Consider the following 16,817-nt stretch of genomic DNA (forward strand, 5'->3'; position numbering starts at 1 on the left):
ATAACTAATATTTCTAGCTTTGTTTTAGAGAAATTTTCAGTGAGGGAAAGAAAGAAAGAATATGACCATGTATAATCATTCATTTTCGATTTTTACTTTGTTTCTGACTTCACTGCTTAAGACTTCCAGAGCTTCAGCAGAAAATCGGGGGCTTTTTCTTAAACCTTATGCCCAAAATGAGAGCACTGTATACAGGTTACTGCTCAAACCATCCATCAGCTGTTAACGTTCTCACTGATCACAGGTATGACACTCCAAAATGTCCTACCTTTTTAAACATAATCATTTCACAGAAAGCTATAAACTATCTATAAACTATAAACACTGAGTATTTGCCTGCCTTATAGTGAGGAGCTAGGTGACTTCATGGAGAGTAGAGGAGCAGGTTCTCCAGGCATCCTCACTTTGACCACAGGCCTTAGTAAACCTTTCATGAGACTAGATAAATATCCAACTTTACTTAAAGAACTAGAGAGACACATGGAGGTAATATTTTATTTTATTTATTATTTATTTATTTTGTTAATGTTTATTCATTTGGTAATTAAAGTGTCTAGCAAGTAAATGTCTCTATTTTGTCTCCATTTTTTATTTAGGAGGGTCATCCAGATCGGCCTGAAATTCAGAAGTGCATGACTGCATTTAAGAATCTTTCTGTGAGTTTTGATATCATATAAATGTTTATTGTATATGTATGCATGCGTGCATGTGTTACTTATTAGAAGTGCAATGAATTATACACTCATTCGCATATTTAGTGTGCATCAAAATCTTGTCATATATGCTGTCAAACACCCATGTCACACTGCATTCTCAGTTGTGGGTTGTTTACATGGCAACCATTTTTACACCCTGTTTCCATGGTTACAGGCGCAGTGTCAGGAGGTGCGGAAACGGAAGGAGCTGGAGCTGCAGATTCTTACGGAATCCATTCGTTTGTGGGAGGGTGAAGACATCAAGACATTTGGTTCTGTGATTTACATGAGCCAGGCCATGGTACAGAACCAAGGCTGTGAGGTGGGACTTTTCTTTGATTCCCATTTTTTTTAATGATGTGAGTATTTGTGTTCATGTATTTGGTATATTGTTAGTATACTTTATATACTTTAATATTTTATCAAAAACGTTGTCCAATTTGTTTGGACAAGGTGCCTTACAAGAGAGCTAGTATAAAAGCAATCTTGTTCATGTCACTCTGCTGCTTTGTGTTCCCTATGTAAAAATTCCAATTCTTGCAATTGTTTTTTCATACTGAAACAGTTACCACACACTACAGGCTGCCAGTCACACTGTGCATTTACATGGCAACATGCAGGGCTCTATATCCAGCTTCTGGGGACATTGTGTCTGTCAGTTTACTACATTTATTTCTTGTTTATAAAACAAACATCACGCTCAAGATCATATTCTGTTATGCTCTTATCTGAATATCAACCCAGTTGTGATTCTTTATGGACTTTGCACAAAGGAAGGATCACAAAGACATTGTTTGCCAAGGTTGGTGTGGAAGAACTCAAGTGAACTGCACAGAGCCCAGTTCTCAACACCTTCCGAACTGAATTTAAGCAAGACGACATATGCTCAAATGAAGTCAATGATTTCTGTAAAAGTTCATTAGTCTTGCACTTTGTTTTGGAAATAATTTTTTGCCCAATGTTCCCTTGCAACATTGCTTTAGGTTATTGATGTTTGAGGGCATTTGGGTTGAGGTTTGGACTTGACCATTCAAACACCAAGGGTTTTTTCTTCTTTCACCGTTTTGCTGGTGTGATTGGGAACATTATCCTGTTGCATAACTCAATTTCAGTCCAGTTTAAGCTGCTGTACTAATTGCCTCCTATTTTTACTAAGAATATTATGGTATAAAGTGAAGTTCATCATTGTCTTTGCAAGTTTCCCAGGTCCTGGCCACAGTAAAAAACCCAAATCATAACCCTTTCACCATCATGCTTAGCAGTTGGTGTGATATGTTTGTGGTGATATAAGGTGTTTGGACAGTGCATCAAACATAGCATTGTATACGATAAACAAATTTCTAAAGCTTGGTTTCATCCATCCATAGAATATTATTCCAGACCTTTTTTGTTTTTACAGATGGAATTTTGCAAACCTAAGCTGTGCTGATGTATTCTTTTTTTTTTTGGAGAGAAAGGGCTTATTTCCTAGTAATGGTCTTATTACTCTTTTTAGACTTATGAGCAGCAATAATTAATTTTCTGGGATATTGGCTGATGTCATAACTACTTTGCATGATGTCAAAACACACCCAAGTGCTTTAGAACACCAGAACTGCCACAAAATTCTGCTTTCTCAGAGGTCATTGCACTTTCTGATGATTAACAAATCTTGTGCATTTCATTAGTAATACTTGACTGCTAATTTCTTGCTTGCTAAAGAGTTTTTTTTGTACCTGGTTTTCACTTTCAAAATATTGAAATTTGGTTTGTTGTGCTGTTACCTTAAGCAGCAAAAAAAGACACCATTTCAAAATGGTCTAATTATTGGGCTGCATTAAGCAAAGAAAACAAATTTTAAAAAATTACTGGAATTGACCACTTTTTAGTAAGACTAGACAGAAGACAAATGTTAAATTTGCTAGTACACAAACAAATTAGACTTTGGAACAATGTAAAAAAAAGTTGTGTGTTCTGGTGAGTCTAGATTTAAACCTTGTTCAGAGCGACAGAAACACCAGGATTAGAAGGAAAGTGCATGAAGCGGTGTACCCATCATGCATAGTGCCCACTGGAGGGACAGTGTTATGATGGTCTTTAAAGGTCTTGGGTCTTATGTTGCAATAAAATGAAGTTACCTGATGATTTTCTTGTACTGAATAATCAGGTTACTTTCCTGATGGATACAGGCATATTCCAGGACTCAAATTGTAAAAGAGCATGATGAATCATTTCACACATAAACTGGCCTCCATCTTGACTTGTTTTTGGCCAGTCACTCAGTCATCTTCTATTCCGCTTTATTCTGTATTCAGAGGGCGGAGCGGAATGGGGGGTGCATCCTCTTTCCATTGACATGGGTGTAATGTCACCTGCCCATGTGCTTTTGTCGCTATAGTGTACCTTATTACCTTACAACAAGGAAAATGGATTCGAGTATTGTTATATCGGTGCTGTACCTATCAAAATAATTAAGAGTATCAAGTAATTATACAGTCTTATGCAAATACTGTATATGCATAACCATGTGATTTGTTATTAATTAGTTTATTCCTACAGCTCTTGAACTTGTGTTTTTCAGGAAAGGAACGAACGTTACCTCATGCTTTTCCCTCATGTTCTACTTATCCTCTCAGCCAGTCCAAGAATGAGTGGCTTCATCTACCAGGTCAGAATGTGGTAAATACAACATCCTCCTAAATAAGCTGCATGCAGGAGTTCAGCTCCATTCCCAACTGTCATTTAATTTATCTACTTTGTTTCTCACAGGGTAAGCTGCCTTTAAGTGGAATGACAGTAACTCCCTTAGAGGACAATGAAAGCCACAAAAATGCTTTTGAACTCTCAGGTAAAAAGATGACTGCACTTTTTTACATTTTGGCCAAAAACAATACAGTGCAGAGGTGAATGCATTGGGATGGTTTGTTTAGTTTGTGTGGTGTACCCCTGTAGGATGCATGTTTGAGAGGCTGCAAGTTATCTGCTTTAATAAGCATGATCAACAGGATTGGCTGGAGCACCTGAACCGCCAGACCAAACACACCACCATGACTGCCCCAAGCATGAAGCCACTCACAGTCCCTTGTCACACGGTGAGTTCCTGATTACATCAGTCTATTGATCTGCATTACAGTCTAATGATCTTTGTTAGATCCAAAGTACATATCAGCAATATCGCAAAAAGAATCATAAACCAGAGTACAAGCTATAAAGCATATTAAAGTTATTTAAGATTTAAGGATACAGAAACAAGAACAACCTGGACTCAATTAAATTAAATGAAAACAGAATGCAAAATAGAAATGCATTGTCGCAAAGCAGCTTTACACAGTCAAAATAAAAGTTATGGAAGAACCGTCTTCATGGTAAAGTAGAAATGTCCTGAGTCACCACAGGCATCCCAAACAGACCACATGGGACATCCATGCAAGAAGATCTCCAACCAGGACGAGTCCGACAGGTCCAGAGAGCAGAGGGGGTCTGGAACACTGGCAGCTCAGGAGTGACATGTGTAGCTCGACAGAGAGAGAGAGAGAGAGAGAGAATAGATGAAAGAGGAAAGTGCAGAAGAGAAGGGTGGATAACAGTTAGGTATGGTAACAGTCTTATAATGTATAAAGTGGATTTATATATAGTGTAGAGCGCAAGCAGGGACTCTGGCAGGATTGACTGTGACAGCTTAACTAAAAGGGAGAGCCAGAATTAAACACAGACATGAGGGCCCCCGTAAGATGTAAAGCAACCAATCACTTTACTGTCAACAAACCTGAGTGATCAATGAGAGTGGGGAAGAAATCATCTAAATATACCTGTTCACCATATTATTACACGTTCATGAGTCCCCCAGATCTCTACTTTGCCTAAGGCAAATCTATTTACAAAAATACTTGGCTAAATAAATAGGTTTATAGCCTAGAATTAAAACATTGAGACTGAGTCCCGAAACATTAATAGGAAGGCTATTCCATAACTCTGGGTCTTTGTAAGAAAAAACTCCGCACCCAGCTCTAGTATTCATAATGCGTGGTATTGACAAACAGCCTGCATCTGTTGATCGAAGTAGGCGCGGCCGATCATAAGACACAAGCTGATATTGTGACATGAGGCCATTTAATGCTTTATACATCAAAAGTAGTATTTTAATATCGATGCGAAATGTCACAGGGAGCCAATGCAGTGTAGATAAGATGGTTCTAGTGAGGACTCTTGCTGCTGTATTCTGGACTAACTGAAGCATGTTTATGCACCTAGTTAAACAACCAGACAGTAAGGTGATACAATAGTCCAACCTAGAGGTAATTAAAGCATAAACTAGTTTTTCTGCATCGTTTAGTGACAATATATTTTTTATCTTGGAAGTATTCCAAAGTCCAAAAAAAAAAAAAATACAAAATGGTGTGTACCATGATGTACCATGACAGGTCAAAAATCCATCTATGTTCAGCTTTTGTGCTGTTGAAGTCCACCAGCATAATTTGGGGCAGCATAATTTATAACAAAACTGACATTTTACCTTAATTGCCACTGAAGTTCATGACAATGCATGAAGTTTAGGAGCAGGATTTTTGTGCCAAGCATTCATGAACTGATTTTATGAGAGTTGTTGAACTACAAGAGTTGCCCAAAGCCCTAAGTGCACCCAATTGCGAAGTGCAACTAATGTAAGAAATGTATGCTGCTATAGGACAATGTTTAAAAAAAAAAAATCAATATTTTTTGTCTCTACAGTAACACATCTTCAAATTTTCTTCTTTTATAGCTTCCCTCTCACCCTTTAACTCCGTCCAGGCACGCAGAAAGCCGAGGCCTAACCGTGGCTCCTGCCTACCACACGCTTCCTCACTCCTCCTCTCATGGAGCTCCACACAGCACTGTAATGTGGGGGCCCCTGGAACCTCCCAAAACCCAAAAACCTTGGAGTCTGAGTTGCCTAAGGCCAGCTCCCCCACTCAGACCATCAGCTGCTCTCTGCTATAAAGAGGTCAGGGTGTGTTTGAGTCATATAATGTATCCTCTTGCTTTATAGTGTGTGTATATATGTGTGTATGTGGGTGTGTGTATGTGGGTGTGTGTATGTGGGTGTGTGTATGTGTGTGTGTATGTATGTGTATATATATATATATATATATATATATATATATATATATATATATATATATATATATATATATATAATATATACACACAGTGGTGTGAAAAACTATTTGCCCCATTCCTGATTTCTTATTCTTTTGCATGTTTGTCACACAAAATGTTTCTGATCATTAAACACATTTAACTATTAGTCAAAGATAACACAAGTAAACACAAAATGCAGTTTTTAAATGATGGTTTTTATTATTTAGGGAGAAAAAAAATCCAAACCTACATGGCCCTGTGTGAAAAAGTAATTGCCCCCTGAACCTAAAAACTGGTTGGGCCACCCTTAGCAGCAATAACTGCAATCAAGCGTTTGCGATAACTTGCAACGAGTCTTTTACAGCGCTCTGGAGGAATTTTGGCCCACTTATCTTTGCAGAATTGTTGTAATTCAGCTTTATTTGAGGGTTTCTTACATGAACCGCCTTTTTAAGGTCATGCCACAACATCTCAATAGGATTCGGGTCAGGACTTTGACTAGGCCACTCCGAAGTCTTCATTTTGTTTTTCTTTAGCCATTCAGAGGTGGATTTGCTGGTGTGTTTTGGGTCATTGTCCTGCTGCAGCACCCAAGATCGCTTCAGCTTGAGTTGACGAACAGATGGCCGGACATTCTCCTTCAGGATTTTTTGGTAGACAGTAGAATTCATGGTTCCATCTATCACAGCAAGCCTTCCAGGTTCTGAAGCAGCAAAACAACCCCAGACCATCACACTATCACCACCATATTTTACTGTTGGTATGATGTTCTTTTTTGAAATGCTGTGTTACTTTTACGCCAGATGTAACTGGACACGCACATTCCAAAAAGTTAAACTTTTGTTTCGTCGGTCCACAAGGTATTTTCCCAAAAGTCTTGGCAATCATTGAGATGTTTTTTAGCAAAATTGAGACGAGCCTTAACGTTCTTTTTGCTTAAAAGTGGTTTGCGCCTTGGAAATCTGCCATGCAGGCCGTTTTTGCCCAGTCTCTTTATGCTGGAGTCGTGAACACTGACCTTAATTGAGGCAAGTGAGGCCTGCAGTTCTTTAGATGTTGTCCTGGGGTCTTTTGTGGCCTTTCGGATGAGTTGTCTTTGCGCTCTTTGGGTAATTTTGGTCGGCCGGCCACTCCTGGGAAGGTTCACCACTGTTCCATGTTTTTGCCATTTGTGGATAATGGCTCTCACTGTGGCTTTCTAACTTTTACCAGACTGATAGATCTCAATTACTTTTGTTTTCATTTGTTCCTGAATTTCTTTGGATCTTGGCATGATGTCTAGCTTTTGAGGTGCTTTTGGTCTACTTCTCTGTGTCAGGTAGCTCCTATTTAAGTGATTTTTTGATTGAAACAGGTGTGGCAGTAATCAGGCCTGGGGGTGACTACAGAAATTGAACTTAGGTGTGATAAACCACAGTTAAGTTATTTTTTAACAAGGGGGGCAATCACTTTTTCACACAGGGCCATGTAGGTTTGGATTTTTTTTCTCCCTAAATAATAAAAACCATCATTTAAAAACTGCATTTTGTGTTTACTTGTGTTATCTTTGACTAATAGTTAAATGTGTTTGATGATCAGAAACATTTTGTGTGACAAACATGCAAAAGAATAAGAAATCGGGAAGGGGGCAAATAGTTTTTCACACCACTATATATGCACACTCTCTGCCTTACACAGAAACTCTGTTCTCTCTGCTTTACCCTCTAATGAGATTTGCTTTTGCTTTATACACGCACATGCGCACTGTACACACACACTTACAAACACGAAATAAAATGTTTTACACACACACGTAGTCACAGTGTTATGGTAAACAGTACACGCGCGCACAGATGTTGATTATACCAGTGAGAGACGCGCACTAAGACCCAGCAGGGGAGACGATTACCTACAATTCCGCAGCGCAAGGGAGAGAAAAACCATTGGCTCCGTTGTGATCACGTGATGCTTGTAAACCAAGAGAATGCTCGTTTTTCAAGTCAAAATTGTATTAAAAAAATCTTTGCTCGTTTTGCGGAACAATTGCGTTACTCATAATCCGAGGTTTCACTGTGTGTGTGTGTGTGTGTGTGTGTGTGTGTGTGTGTGTATATATAAACATTCACCTAAAGGATTATTAGGAACACCTGTTCAATTTCTCATTAATGCAATTATCTAATCAACCAATCACATGGCAGTTGCTTCAATGCATTGAGGGGTGTGGTCCTGGTTAAGACAATTTCCTGAACTCCAAACTGAATGTCAGAATGGGAAAGAAAGGTGATTTTAGCAATTTTGAGCGCGTCATGGTTGTTCACAATCTGCTCAGTTACTGGGATTTTCACGCACAACCATTTCTAGGGTTTACAAAGAATGGTGTGAAAAGAGAAAAAAATCCAGTATGCGGGAGTCTCGATTTCTGTTCAGACATTCAAATGGTAGAGTCAGAATTTGGCGTAAACACAATGAGAACATGGATCCATCATGCCTTGTTACCACTGTGCAGGCTGGTGGTGGTGGTATAATGGTGTGGGGGATGTTTTCTTGGCACTTTAGGCCCCTCAGTGCCAATTGGGCATCCCTTTATGACCACCATGTACCCATCCTCTGATGGCTACTTCCAGCAGGATAATGCACCATGTCACAAAGCTCGAATCATTTCAAATTGGTTTCTTGAACATGACAATGAGTTCACTGTACTAAAATGACCCCCACAGTCACCAGATCTCAACCCAGTAGAGCATCTTTGGGATGTGGTTGAACGGGAGCTTCGTGCCCTGGATGTGCATCCCACAAATCTCCATCAACTGCAAGATGCTATCCTATTAATATGGGCCAACATTTCTAAAGAATGCTTTCGCCACCTTGTTGAATCAATGCGACGTTGAACTAAGGCAGTTCTGAAGGCGAAAGGGAGTCAAACACTGTATTAGTATGGTGTTTCTAATAATCCTTTAGGTGAGTGTGTGTGTGTGTGTGTGTGTATACACACACACACACACACTCACCTAAAGGATATATATATAAAAAAAAATCAGTGGCGGCTGCTAGCTTTTAAAACAGGGGAAGCTCATATTAGGCCTTCATCATAAAATTCATTGTTATTTGTACGTAAATTTTGCCCTGCTGTTTAATTCTAAGTCTCTCCTCGTAAGGAAGACTACTAGATGGTTTTGCCAAAAGCAGGTCAACAATATTAGCACCGTCTGCGTCCGCCATAATGCACAGCTTGCTAGCTGGCTAGTTTCCTCTTTAACGAGCTACTTTAATTGTATGAATTTCTTCTTTGTCTTTCGGCTGTTCCCTTTCAGCAAATTATCTGCCTCCATCTAACCTTATTCTCTTCTCTCACAACAACTAACTTCATGTCCTCTCTCACTGCATCCATAAATCTCCTCTTTGGTCTTCCTCTCGACCTCCTGCCTGGCAGTTCAAACCTCAGCATCCTTCTACCGATATATTCACCATCTCTTCTCTGAACATGTCCAAACCACCTCAATCTGGCCTCTCTGACTTTATCTCCAAAACATCTAACATGGGTTGTCCCTCTGATGAACTCATTCTTGATCCTATCCATTCTTGTCACTCCCAAGGAGAACCTTAACATCTTCAGCTCTGCTACCTTTAACTCTGCCTCCTGTCTTTTCTTCAGTGTCCCTGTCTCTCTCTCTCTCTCTCTCTCTCTCTCTCTCTCTCTCTCTCTCTATATATATATATATATATATATATATATATATATATATATATATATATATATATATATATATATACACACACACACACACACTCAGTGGCGGCTGCTAGCTTTTAAAACAGGGGAAGCTCATATTAGGCCTTCATCATAAAATTCATTGTTATCTGTACGTAAATTAGGCCTTCATAAGCCGTAGAGCATCGCTGGTCTCATCCCTGTCCGTACACCTAAGTACTAAGTACTTAAAGTCCTGCACCTTCTTTACCTCTGCTCCCTGTATCCTCACCGTTCCTCTTGGGTTCCTCTCATTCACACACGTGTATTCCGTCTTACTGCGGCTAACTTTCATTCCTCTGCTTTCCAGAGCGTACCTCGACTTCTCCAAATTTTCTTCCACCTGTTCCGTGTTCTTGCTACAAAGCACAATGTCATTTGCAAACATCATAGTCCATGGAGACTCCTGACTTCTGTCACACCTACAGCACATCTCACCACTGTCTTACAGCTCTCATGCATGTCCTGCACCACTCTAACATACTTTTCTGCCACTCCAGACTTCTTCATACAACACCACAGCTCTTCTCTCGGCACCCTGTTGTATGCCTTCTCTAAATCTACAAAGACACAATGCAACTCCCTATTACCTTCTCTGTACTTCTCCACCAGCATCCTCAAAGCAAATACTGCATCTGATGTACTCTTTCTAAGTACCCTCCTACCTGTCTCCCTGATCACATTGTATGTAGTTGTCCCATCAACTGAAAGCACCTCCTGACCACCCAGCCTGTCTCAACTCCTCCCTGAAGACTACACAATATTCTTCCTTTCTCAGCTTCCACCACTTTGTCCTCTGTTCTGCTTTTGTTCTCTTTACCTTTCTCACCACCAGGGTTATTTTACACACCACCATTCTGTGTTGTCTGGCTACCCTCTCCCCTACCAACACTTTGCAGTCACTAATCTCTTTTAGATTACAACATCGACACAAGATGTTACTGTATATAAGAGTGGAGGCAGAAGCACTCAGGTAGACATCACCCTATGTTCCTGCCTCTTCTGGAAGAAAGTATTTACTACTGCCATTTCCATCCTCTTTGCAAAGTCCACCACCATCTGTTCTTCTACATTCCTCTCCTGAAGACCAAACCTTTAAACCCTGATCCTAAGCTTCTAGCCTTGCTACCTTTCCACCTGGTCTCCTGGACACACAGTATATCCACCTTCCTTCTCTGCATCATATCAACCAACTCTCTTTCCTTCCCTGCATCATATCAACCAACTCTCTTTCCTTCCCTGTAATAGTTCCAACATTCAAAGTCCCTACTATCACTCCTAAACTCTTGTCTTTTCTCTCTCTGCTTTTGAACACGCCCATTTCGACCAACAGTAGCCCAATTTCCACCGGCACCCTGTAGGTCAACAGCACTGTGGTGGTCGTTGTTATCCCGGGTGGGACCGATCCGGTATGGAAATTATATTTGTGATTCGCATCATTGTTTTGAAAAATGTTTTTACGTCGGATGCCCTTCCTGACACAACCCTCTGCATTTATCCAGACTTAGGACTGGCACAAGAAGACAGTGGATTGCGCCCCCCGTGGTTGCATTACTTTAATTATATAAACAAACTAACTTTACAATGCTAAAACAAGGAGCAAAGTCAAGAACGATAAAATGTTTTTTTTTTAATTATTTAAAGAATGATTTGTACAAACAAAAATGGTTTATATCACCAGCAAACAATACAGAGTGCAGCAGTTCGTCGTACCACTTCACCTGCAAATCCGCATGGGACTAAACTCGAATCTCTGTACCACTGATGTATACTTAAGACAAGTTGTCAATCAAAAAAGGGGTTCCGCCCTTTAAACAGCTCCTCCAATCATCATGCAGCATCCCAGCGTCCTGGCCCGCCCTCTGCTCTATTCACTCCCAGAGAATCTGAGCTTCCCTGGAAGGGTTGATTTTGGTGCGTTTATCCAATTACCGTCCATCTTTTCTAAAATGAAAAAACGCGCTGTGCTGCACGGAAATGTATGACAAGAAAATCGCGTCAAACAATTTACAATAAATACCTGATTCTGAACGAGCTAGTCATGAAGTTGAACGCGTTCTAGCGCACTTTTATTAAAACCAAAATAAATACGACAGTGCATATATGAGCATTTATTTTCTGACATAGTAGAGGAGCTTCCCTTGTAGTCTTAGAGCAGCCGCCACTGAGATAGATATATATTCCTATTCACATGGTAAGTTATATTCACTGTATTGTACACAGAATCTTACCTTAAGGGTAAAAAAAGTCACATATGGACTTGATTAGATTTGAAAGAATTTATTTTAATCCCAGATGAATGCAGCATGCACAAATGTCATTTATTTTAAAGAAGACATTTTTTTCCATATGAAAATTAATTTTTTAACACTTGTGTTCAGCTCGAGTGTAAATTGTCTTTTATTTACCTTATCACACCTTAAACACTAATTTTCAAGATTCAATAACTTTGCAAACACAACGATATTGCATATTGGATGAGTCCATCCTGCTCTGATCCCACATAAAAAAAACAGTTTCCTCGCGCCGAAGAAAGTCAATGACTGCCCTGATAAAAACATATAAGAACACCAAGTACCTCACATCCTGCCACGTATGGGGCTTTCCAGGCAAACAGTTAAAGGTAGTTAATTCAGCCTCCAAATTCCCCTGATGTCAATTAGACTTAAGCATCTATGGAATGTACTGGACAAACAAGTATGATCCATGGAGGCCCTACCAACAACTTAGGGTACCCAAAGGGTCTGACACTGATGTTTTGGTGCCAGACACCACAGTACATCCGAGTGGTCAGAGCTGCCTCAGCAACACACTGGAAACCTACAAAATATTGGGCTTAATGTTTTGGTTTTTAATGTTATGGCTTATCAGTATGTATGAACTGTTGACAATAGAATCTGAGTAATAAAGCAATTGAGGCTGCAAAGTGTGAAGATGTAGTAATGGTGTGATGTGAAGGTTATGAACTTGTACATTGTGATCCATCCTCTCCACTGTTTGCACTTCCCTAGGATCTTAGTAAAAGCCCAAAAAGCATGAAGAAGCTGCTGCCCAAACGGAAACCTGAAAGGAAGCCGTCTGATGAGGAGTTTGCATTAAGAAAAAGTAAGTTGATCGGTTAATTCATGCTGCTAATAAGTTACTGTGGTGATACACATTACTAAGTAATTACTCTGCAACTGCAACAGGTACGGTTGCACTAGAAGAGGATGCTCAGATCCTGAAAGTAATTGAGGCCTATTGTACAAGTGCCAAAACCCGACAGACTCTCAACTCAAGTAAGATTAAGTCTGTGTATCTTTCATTGGACTAAGGCTAACAGTACGCTGATAACACTGCGTCTTTTCAATGTTAACAAAATCACTCTTTGAGCTCTGGTAACAATATCCTCTTTTTCTCTTTCCTCTTCATTCTTCACTTTTTGACATCTTTAATTTATTCACATATTAATCCTCTTCTCTTTTTTTCTATTCACTTTTTCACATTTATGTGTTTCTATTTTCATCTCCCCATCTTGATTATACCCCCCCCCCCATTAAATTTTTATCTTTATGGTTTTTGCCACCCCATGTACCACCATTTGTTTCTTTTTGTGAAATCCCCACTCTTCATTCATATGATTGCACTGTGGCTGGTGGGCTGCCTCCATTGCCCATCTCAGCATGGCAGGGAACTGATCTGATGCATAACCACGTGTTGGATCAGTCAAGCATGGAGTGTATGGGTCGCCGCAGCAGCATCTCTCGGCCTGAGGGCAGCTCGGACCTTTCAGAGGACTCGGACTATGACAGTATATGGACGGCTCACTCTTACAGGATGGGGCCGGTTTCCCGTAAGAGCTGCAGCTCCTACATCTCCCACCAGAATTAAACTCCCTCACTTTACTGTTTAATTTCATTCACTTTGGTTTATTTATTTAATTTATTTTAATGTTTATTTATATTTTAATTTATTATATTTGTCTTTTTACTTGCTTGTATTAAACCTCACTCCTTGTCCTCTTTGTGCACTTATCCGAATTGGTCCTCGTTGCCTTGACACCTTTTTTGCCTGTTATTTTGATGTCCCCTCATGTGAAAGATGGGGAGTATGCCTTTTTCTGTCTCTAGCTAGTATTTCATCAGGAGGACTTTTGTTTGTGAACATTTGGAACAAGATCTCATCTTTGTAAATATTTTAGTATTGTCATATTTGAAATGTGAAGTATTATTGTTTACCTAAGGGAAACATTGGGCACAAGAATTCCAGATTCATTTTTTTTTAGGATGCAAAACAATAGGAGAGTTGCACAAGAAATGCTTGTGTATAAGATAGGAAAATTATGAGTTGCTTCTGGACAGTGTTAGTGGATGTACCTCTGTCTTTTATTTATGTATTTATTTTTTACTTGTACAATACACGCATTTTTTTATTTTTATATGTTACGCGTATGTTCTTAATAATGTCTGCATATGGTATGATTTTGTCAAAATATGCTGAATTTTAGTGTCCCATCAAAAATGTTTGATTTTAAACCAGGTATGCGGTTTTGTGGTTCTTTGTTACACACTTAAAGCTCTGTGAGTACCAGTAGTGTTTTAAGATGATCTTTTTTCTCTCTTATGTATGATGTTTATCAGATAAAAGAGAAATACATATTGGCAGTTACAAAAGTACTTGAACAAAGAATAAGATTATAACTCTTCATGTTGTGTGGTAATCTTTGTGACCGAGTTCTCTTCTGTGGCATAACAAACAAACAAAAAAAAATAGACAAGAAATTTAAAACACTTGCTGCCCTTTGTCTGCTGTACTGTGCCGGTATTCTGATTTACTGTACAACTCTGAAGTCAGTGATGTTTACGTGGTTTAAAAATGAAATATATGTCCATTTACATATGTATATATACATACATATATACATAAGATTCTAGTATGACAGAGCAGTCACTGTAATATACATTTTCAATAAATATTGGCTTTATTAGACTTCTGTCAATATTTCTGTCCTTTTTGGCGAATTACTTGAACTATGTTTTATTTCAATGCCTACTTTACTTTTTTAAAATATGTTTTTTGGAGCTTTTAAATGTCTTAAATATATGTAATTCATAATTCTTTAGGAGGCCCTTATTGGAACTTTTTGCCTTTTTCCTCTTTGCATGGCTAACCTGTCTCCTGCACAGTTCTTTTAACCTGATCCTTTCACTGTTTCAGTGCATGTGTGTTTCTTTAACTGTTCTCACAAACCAGTCCTTCACATAGAGATTTGTGGCAACCAACCTGCAGGGCTTTTCTTTTGGAATAGGACAAAGGAGAGACACTGCTCCAGCCCTGATACATCCTGCAGATGAAAAGATAATCCTGGACGAGATAAACAATGGGCAGAATGTTATGGGAGAGAAGTAAGAATACTTGAGGGGCTATATGACATCTATATTTTACAAATGACTCCTGGGATAACATTAAGTCAACCTTATTAATATGGCTTGTACCCGTGTACATAAATTAGTTGTCAATACCATATAGTACTATGAAAAATAATCACTTTTAACTTTTAATTTTTAACATTTACAGGAGTCTCGTAGATGTTGTTTATTCACTAAGAGACGAAGTCCAAGAACTTAAACAGGTGTGTATGGCTTTATATTTCTTTCATTTCCTCTGTGGTATGATAGTTACCGTTTTATATACTATATATTGATGTGGTCATATGACTTAATTTATTAACAGGATGGTAAGAAAATGAAACGATCTCTGGAGGAGGAGCAGCGAGCTCGTAAAGATCTGGAGAGAGTTATACGGAAGGTTCTAAAGAATATGAATGACCCATCATGGGATGAGACCAATTTGTGAGATGATAAGAAAGCATTTTACAGATTTGGTAGCATTTGTGAGGATTTTAACTTGAATATTTTCCATGGATTTAGACCCAGTTTCACTCTTGGCTCATTATCTTGCAGTTAGTGCTCATTCAGCTTACTCTCTGAATTCAACATGCAGATGCACACATTAAATGGCTAGATGTTTGTAAAAACCTGACTATCATGTCAGTATGTGACTAGTATGTGCTTTTTGAACTTTCCATCCAAATTTAGTCCTGCTTGGTGTTATTGCCTCCAATCTTCTGGGAAGACTTCCGACAGAAGTTTAAAGCATGGCTCTGGGGATTTGCTCTTTCAGCTACAAGAGCATTAGTCAGGTCTGATACTGATGTCAGGTGAGGAGGCCTAAGGCTCAATCATGCCAGTTCATCACAAAGGTCTTCACTGAGGTTGAGGTATGGGTTCTGTGGAGGACAATGAAATTTTTTCATGCCAACTTGTAAAAACTATGTCTTCATGAAGCTTACTTTATTCACACGGGCATTGCTATGTTGAAACAGGTTTGGGGGTCTTACTTCCAGTGAGGGTAAAATGAAATGCTACAGCATACAAAGACCTTCTATACATTTGTGTCCTTTCAGTTTTATGGTAAAGATATGAGGAAGAACTGCCCATGAGTCTGATGTATTTGTGGTCTCTAAAATAAAAATTAAAGTCACAAATACTATGTAAAATGTATCCCAAATAAGTCGGGGGCTGACCATGCCCATTGTATGCATTATTTATTTATAACCAATTAGAGCTAATACTTAATTTAATTACCACTGGTCATTTGTAATAGGTTTAAAACTAGTTATTGACCAGTTGTTGGCAGAGTTGCTCATTAACATTTAACTTGAATAACACACACAAGGTAAATTGACTAGTTTTTGACTAGTAGTTATCTTCATTCATGTCAGCTACAACAATACTGAGGCAGGAAACCTTACTGAAAATAGTATATTACTGCTGTGTGATGTTTTAACTCTAAACTTGTCTTTAGAGACACTTTGTAATTTATAAATACTACAGAGCTATGGTACTTGTTCCAGTGGTCTGGCTTGTTGTTCATCTTGATTTAAAAGTGACCTGGAACTAATATATAATGACTAATTCAGCATGGTTTCAACATATTTTACTGTATAATAAATACAAATCAACTTTTAAAAGCTATAATGCATGATATGTTAGATTTCTCTACCAAGTAAATTGAGGTTCTTTTATTATTATTATTATTATTATTATTCATAATAATAATAATAATAATAATAAGTGTAGCAGCAATGGCAGCCACTGTATTATATGAAACTATTACTTTATGGACTGATCTTTCTGTCCATCCACACTGAGAAAAAATTACATTCAACAAAACCCTTTCAGTGTATTCCCTAATGACCCGTAACTAGCACATTCCCTTTGTCTTTGTAAATTCTGTAAATAAAGAAGTTTTCTTAA

At 38.6% G+C, this 16,817-nt stretch overlaps 1 protein-coding gene across 3 annotated transcripts in view; it reads left to right on the forward strand.

The window, feature by feature from the left end:
- arhgef7a (Rho guanine nucleotide exchange factor (GEF) 7a) overlaps positions 1 to 16,817 on the forward strand; it is a 31,202-nt gene extending 14,385 nt beyond the window's left edge. Inside the window, exons 9-22 of one of the 3 annotated variants that reach the window (XM_053496801.1) lie at positions 122 to 244; positions 348 to 486; positions 597 to 656; positions 871 to 1,017; positions 3,256 to 3,342; positions 3,444 to 3,522; positions 3,627 to 3,766; positions 5,434 to 5,655; positions 12,531 to 12,624; positions 12,708 to 12,797; positions 13,181 to 13,351; positions 14,807 to 14,903; positions 15,076 to 15,130; positions 15,232 to 16,817. In XM_053496801.1, coding sequence (XP_053352776.1) covers positions 122 to 244; positions 348 to 486; positions 597 to 656; positions 871 to 1,017; positions 3,256 to 3,342; positions 3,444 to 3,522; positions 3,627 to 3,766; positions 5,434 to 5,655; positions 12,531 to 12,624; positions 12,708 to 12,797; positions 13,181 to 13,351; positions 14,807 to 14,903; positions 15,076 to 15,130; positions 15,232 to 15,354 — 1,627 coding nt within the window. In that variant the 3' untranslated portion in view covers positions 15,355 to 16,817. The remainder of the gene's footprint in view (positions 1 to 121; positions 245 to 347; positions 487 to 596; positions 657 to 870; positions 1,018 to 3,255; positions 3,343 to 3,443; positions 3,523 to 3,626; positions 3,767 to 5,433; positions 5,656 to 12,530; positions 12,625 to 12,707; positions 12,798 to 13,180; positions 13,352 to 14,806; positions 14,904 to 15,075; positions 15,131 to 15,231) is intronic. The other 2 variants (XM_053496799.1, XM_053496800.1) reach the window with 2 other exon arrangements.

The sequence above is a fragment of the Clarias gariepinus genome, chromosome 5 (assembly GCF_024256425.1).
Source record: "Clarias gariepinus isolate MV-2021 ecotype Netherlands chromosome 5, CGAR_prim_01v2, whole genome shotgun sequence".
Lineage (NCBI taxonomy): Eukaryota > Metazoa > Chordata > Actinopteri > Siluriformes > Clariidae > Clarias > Clarias gariepinus.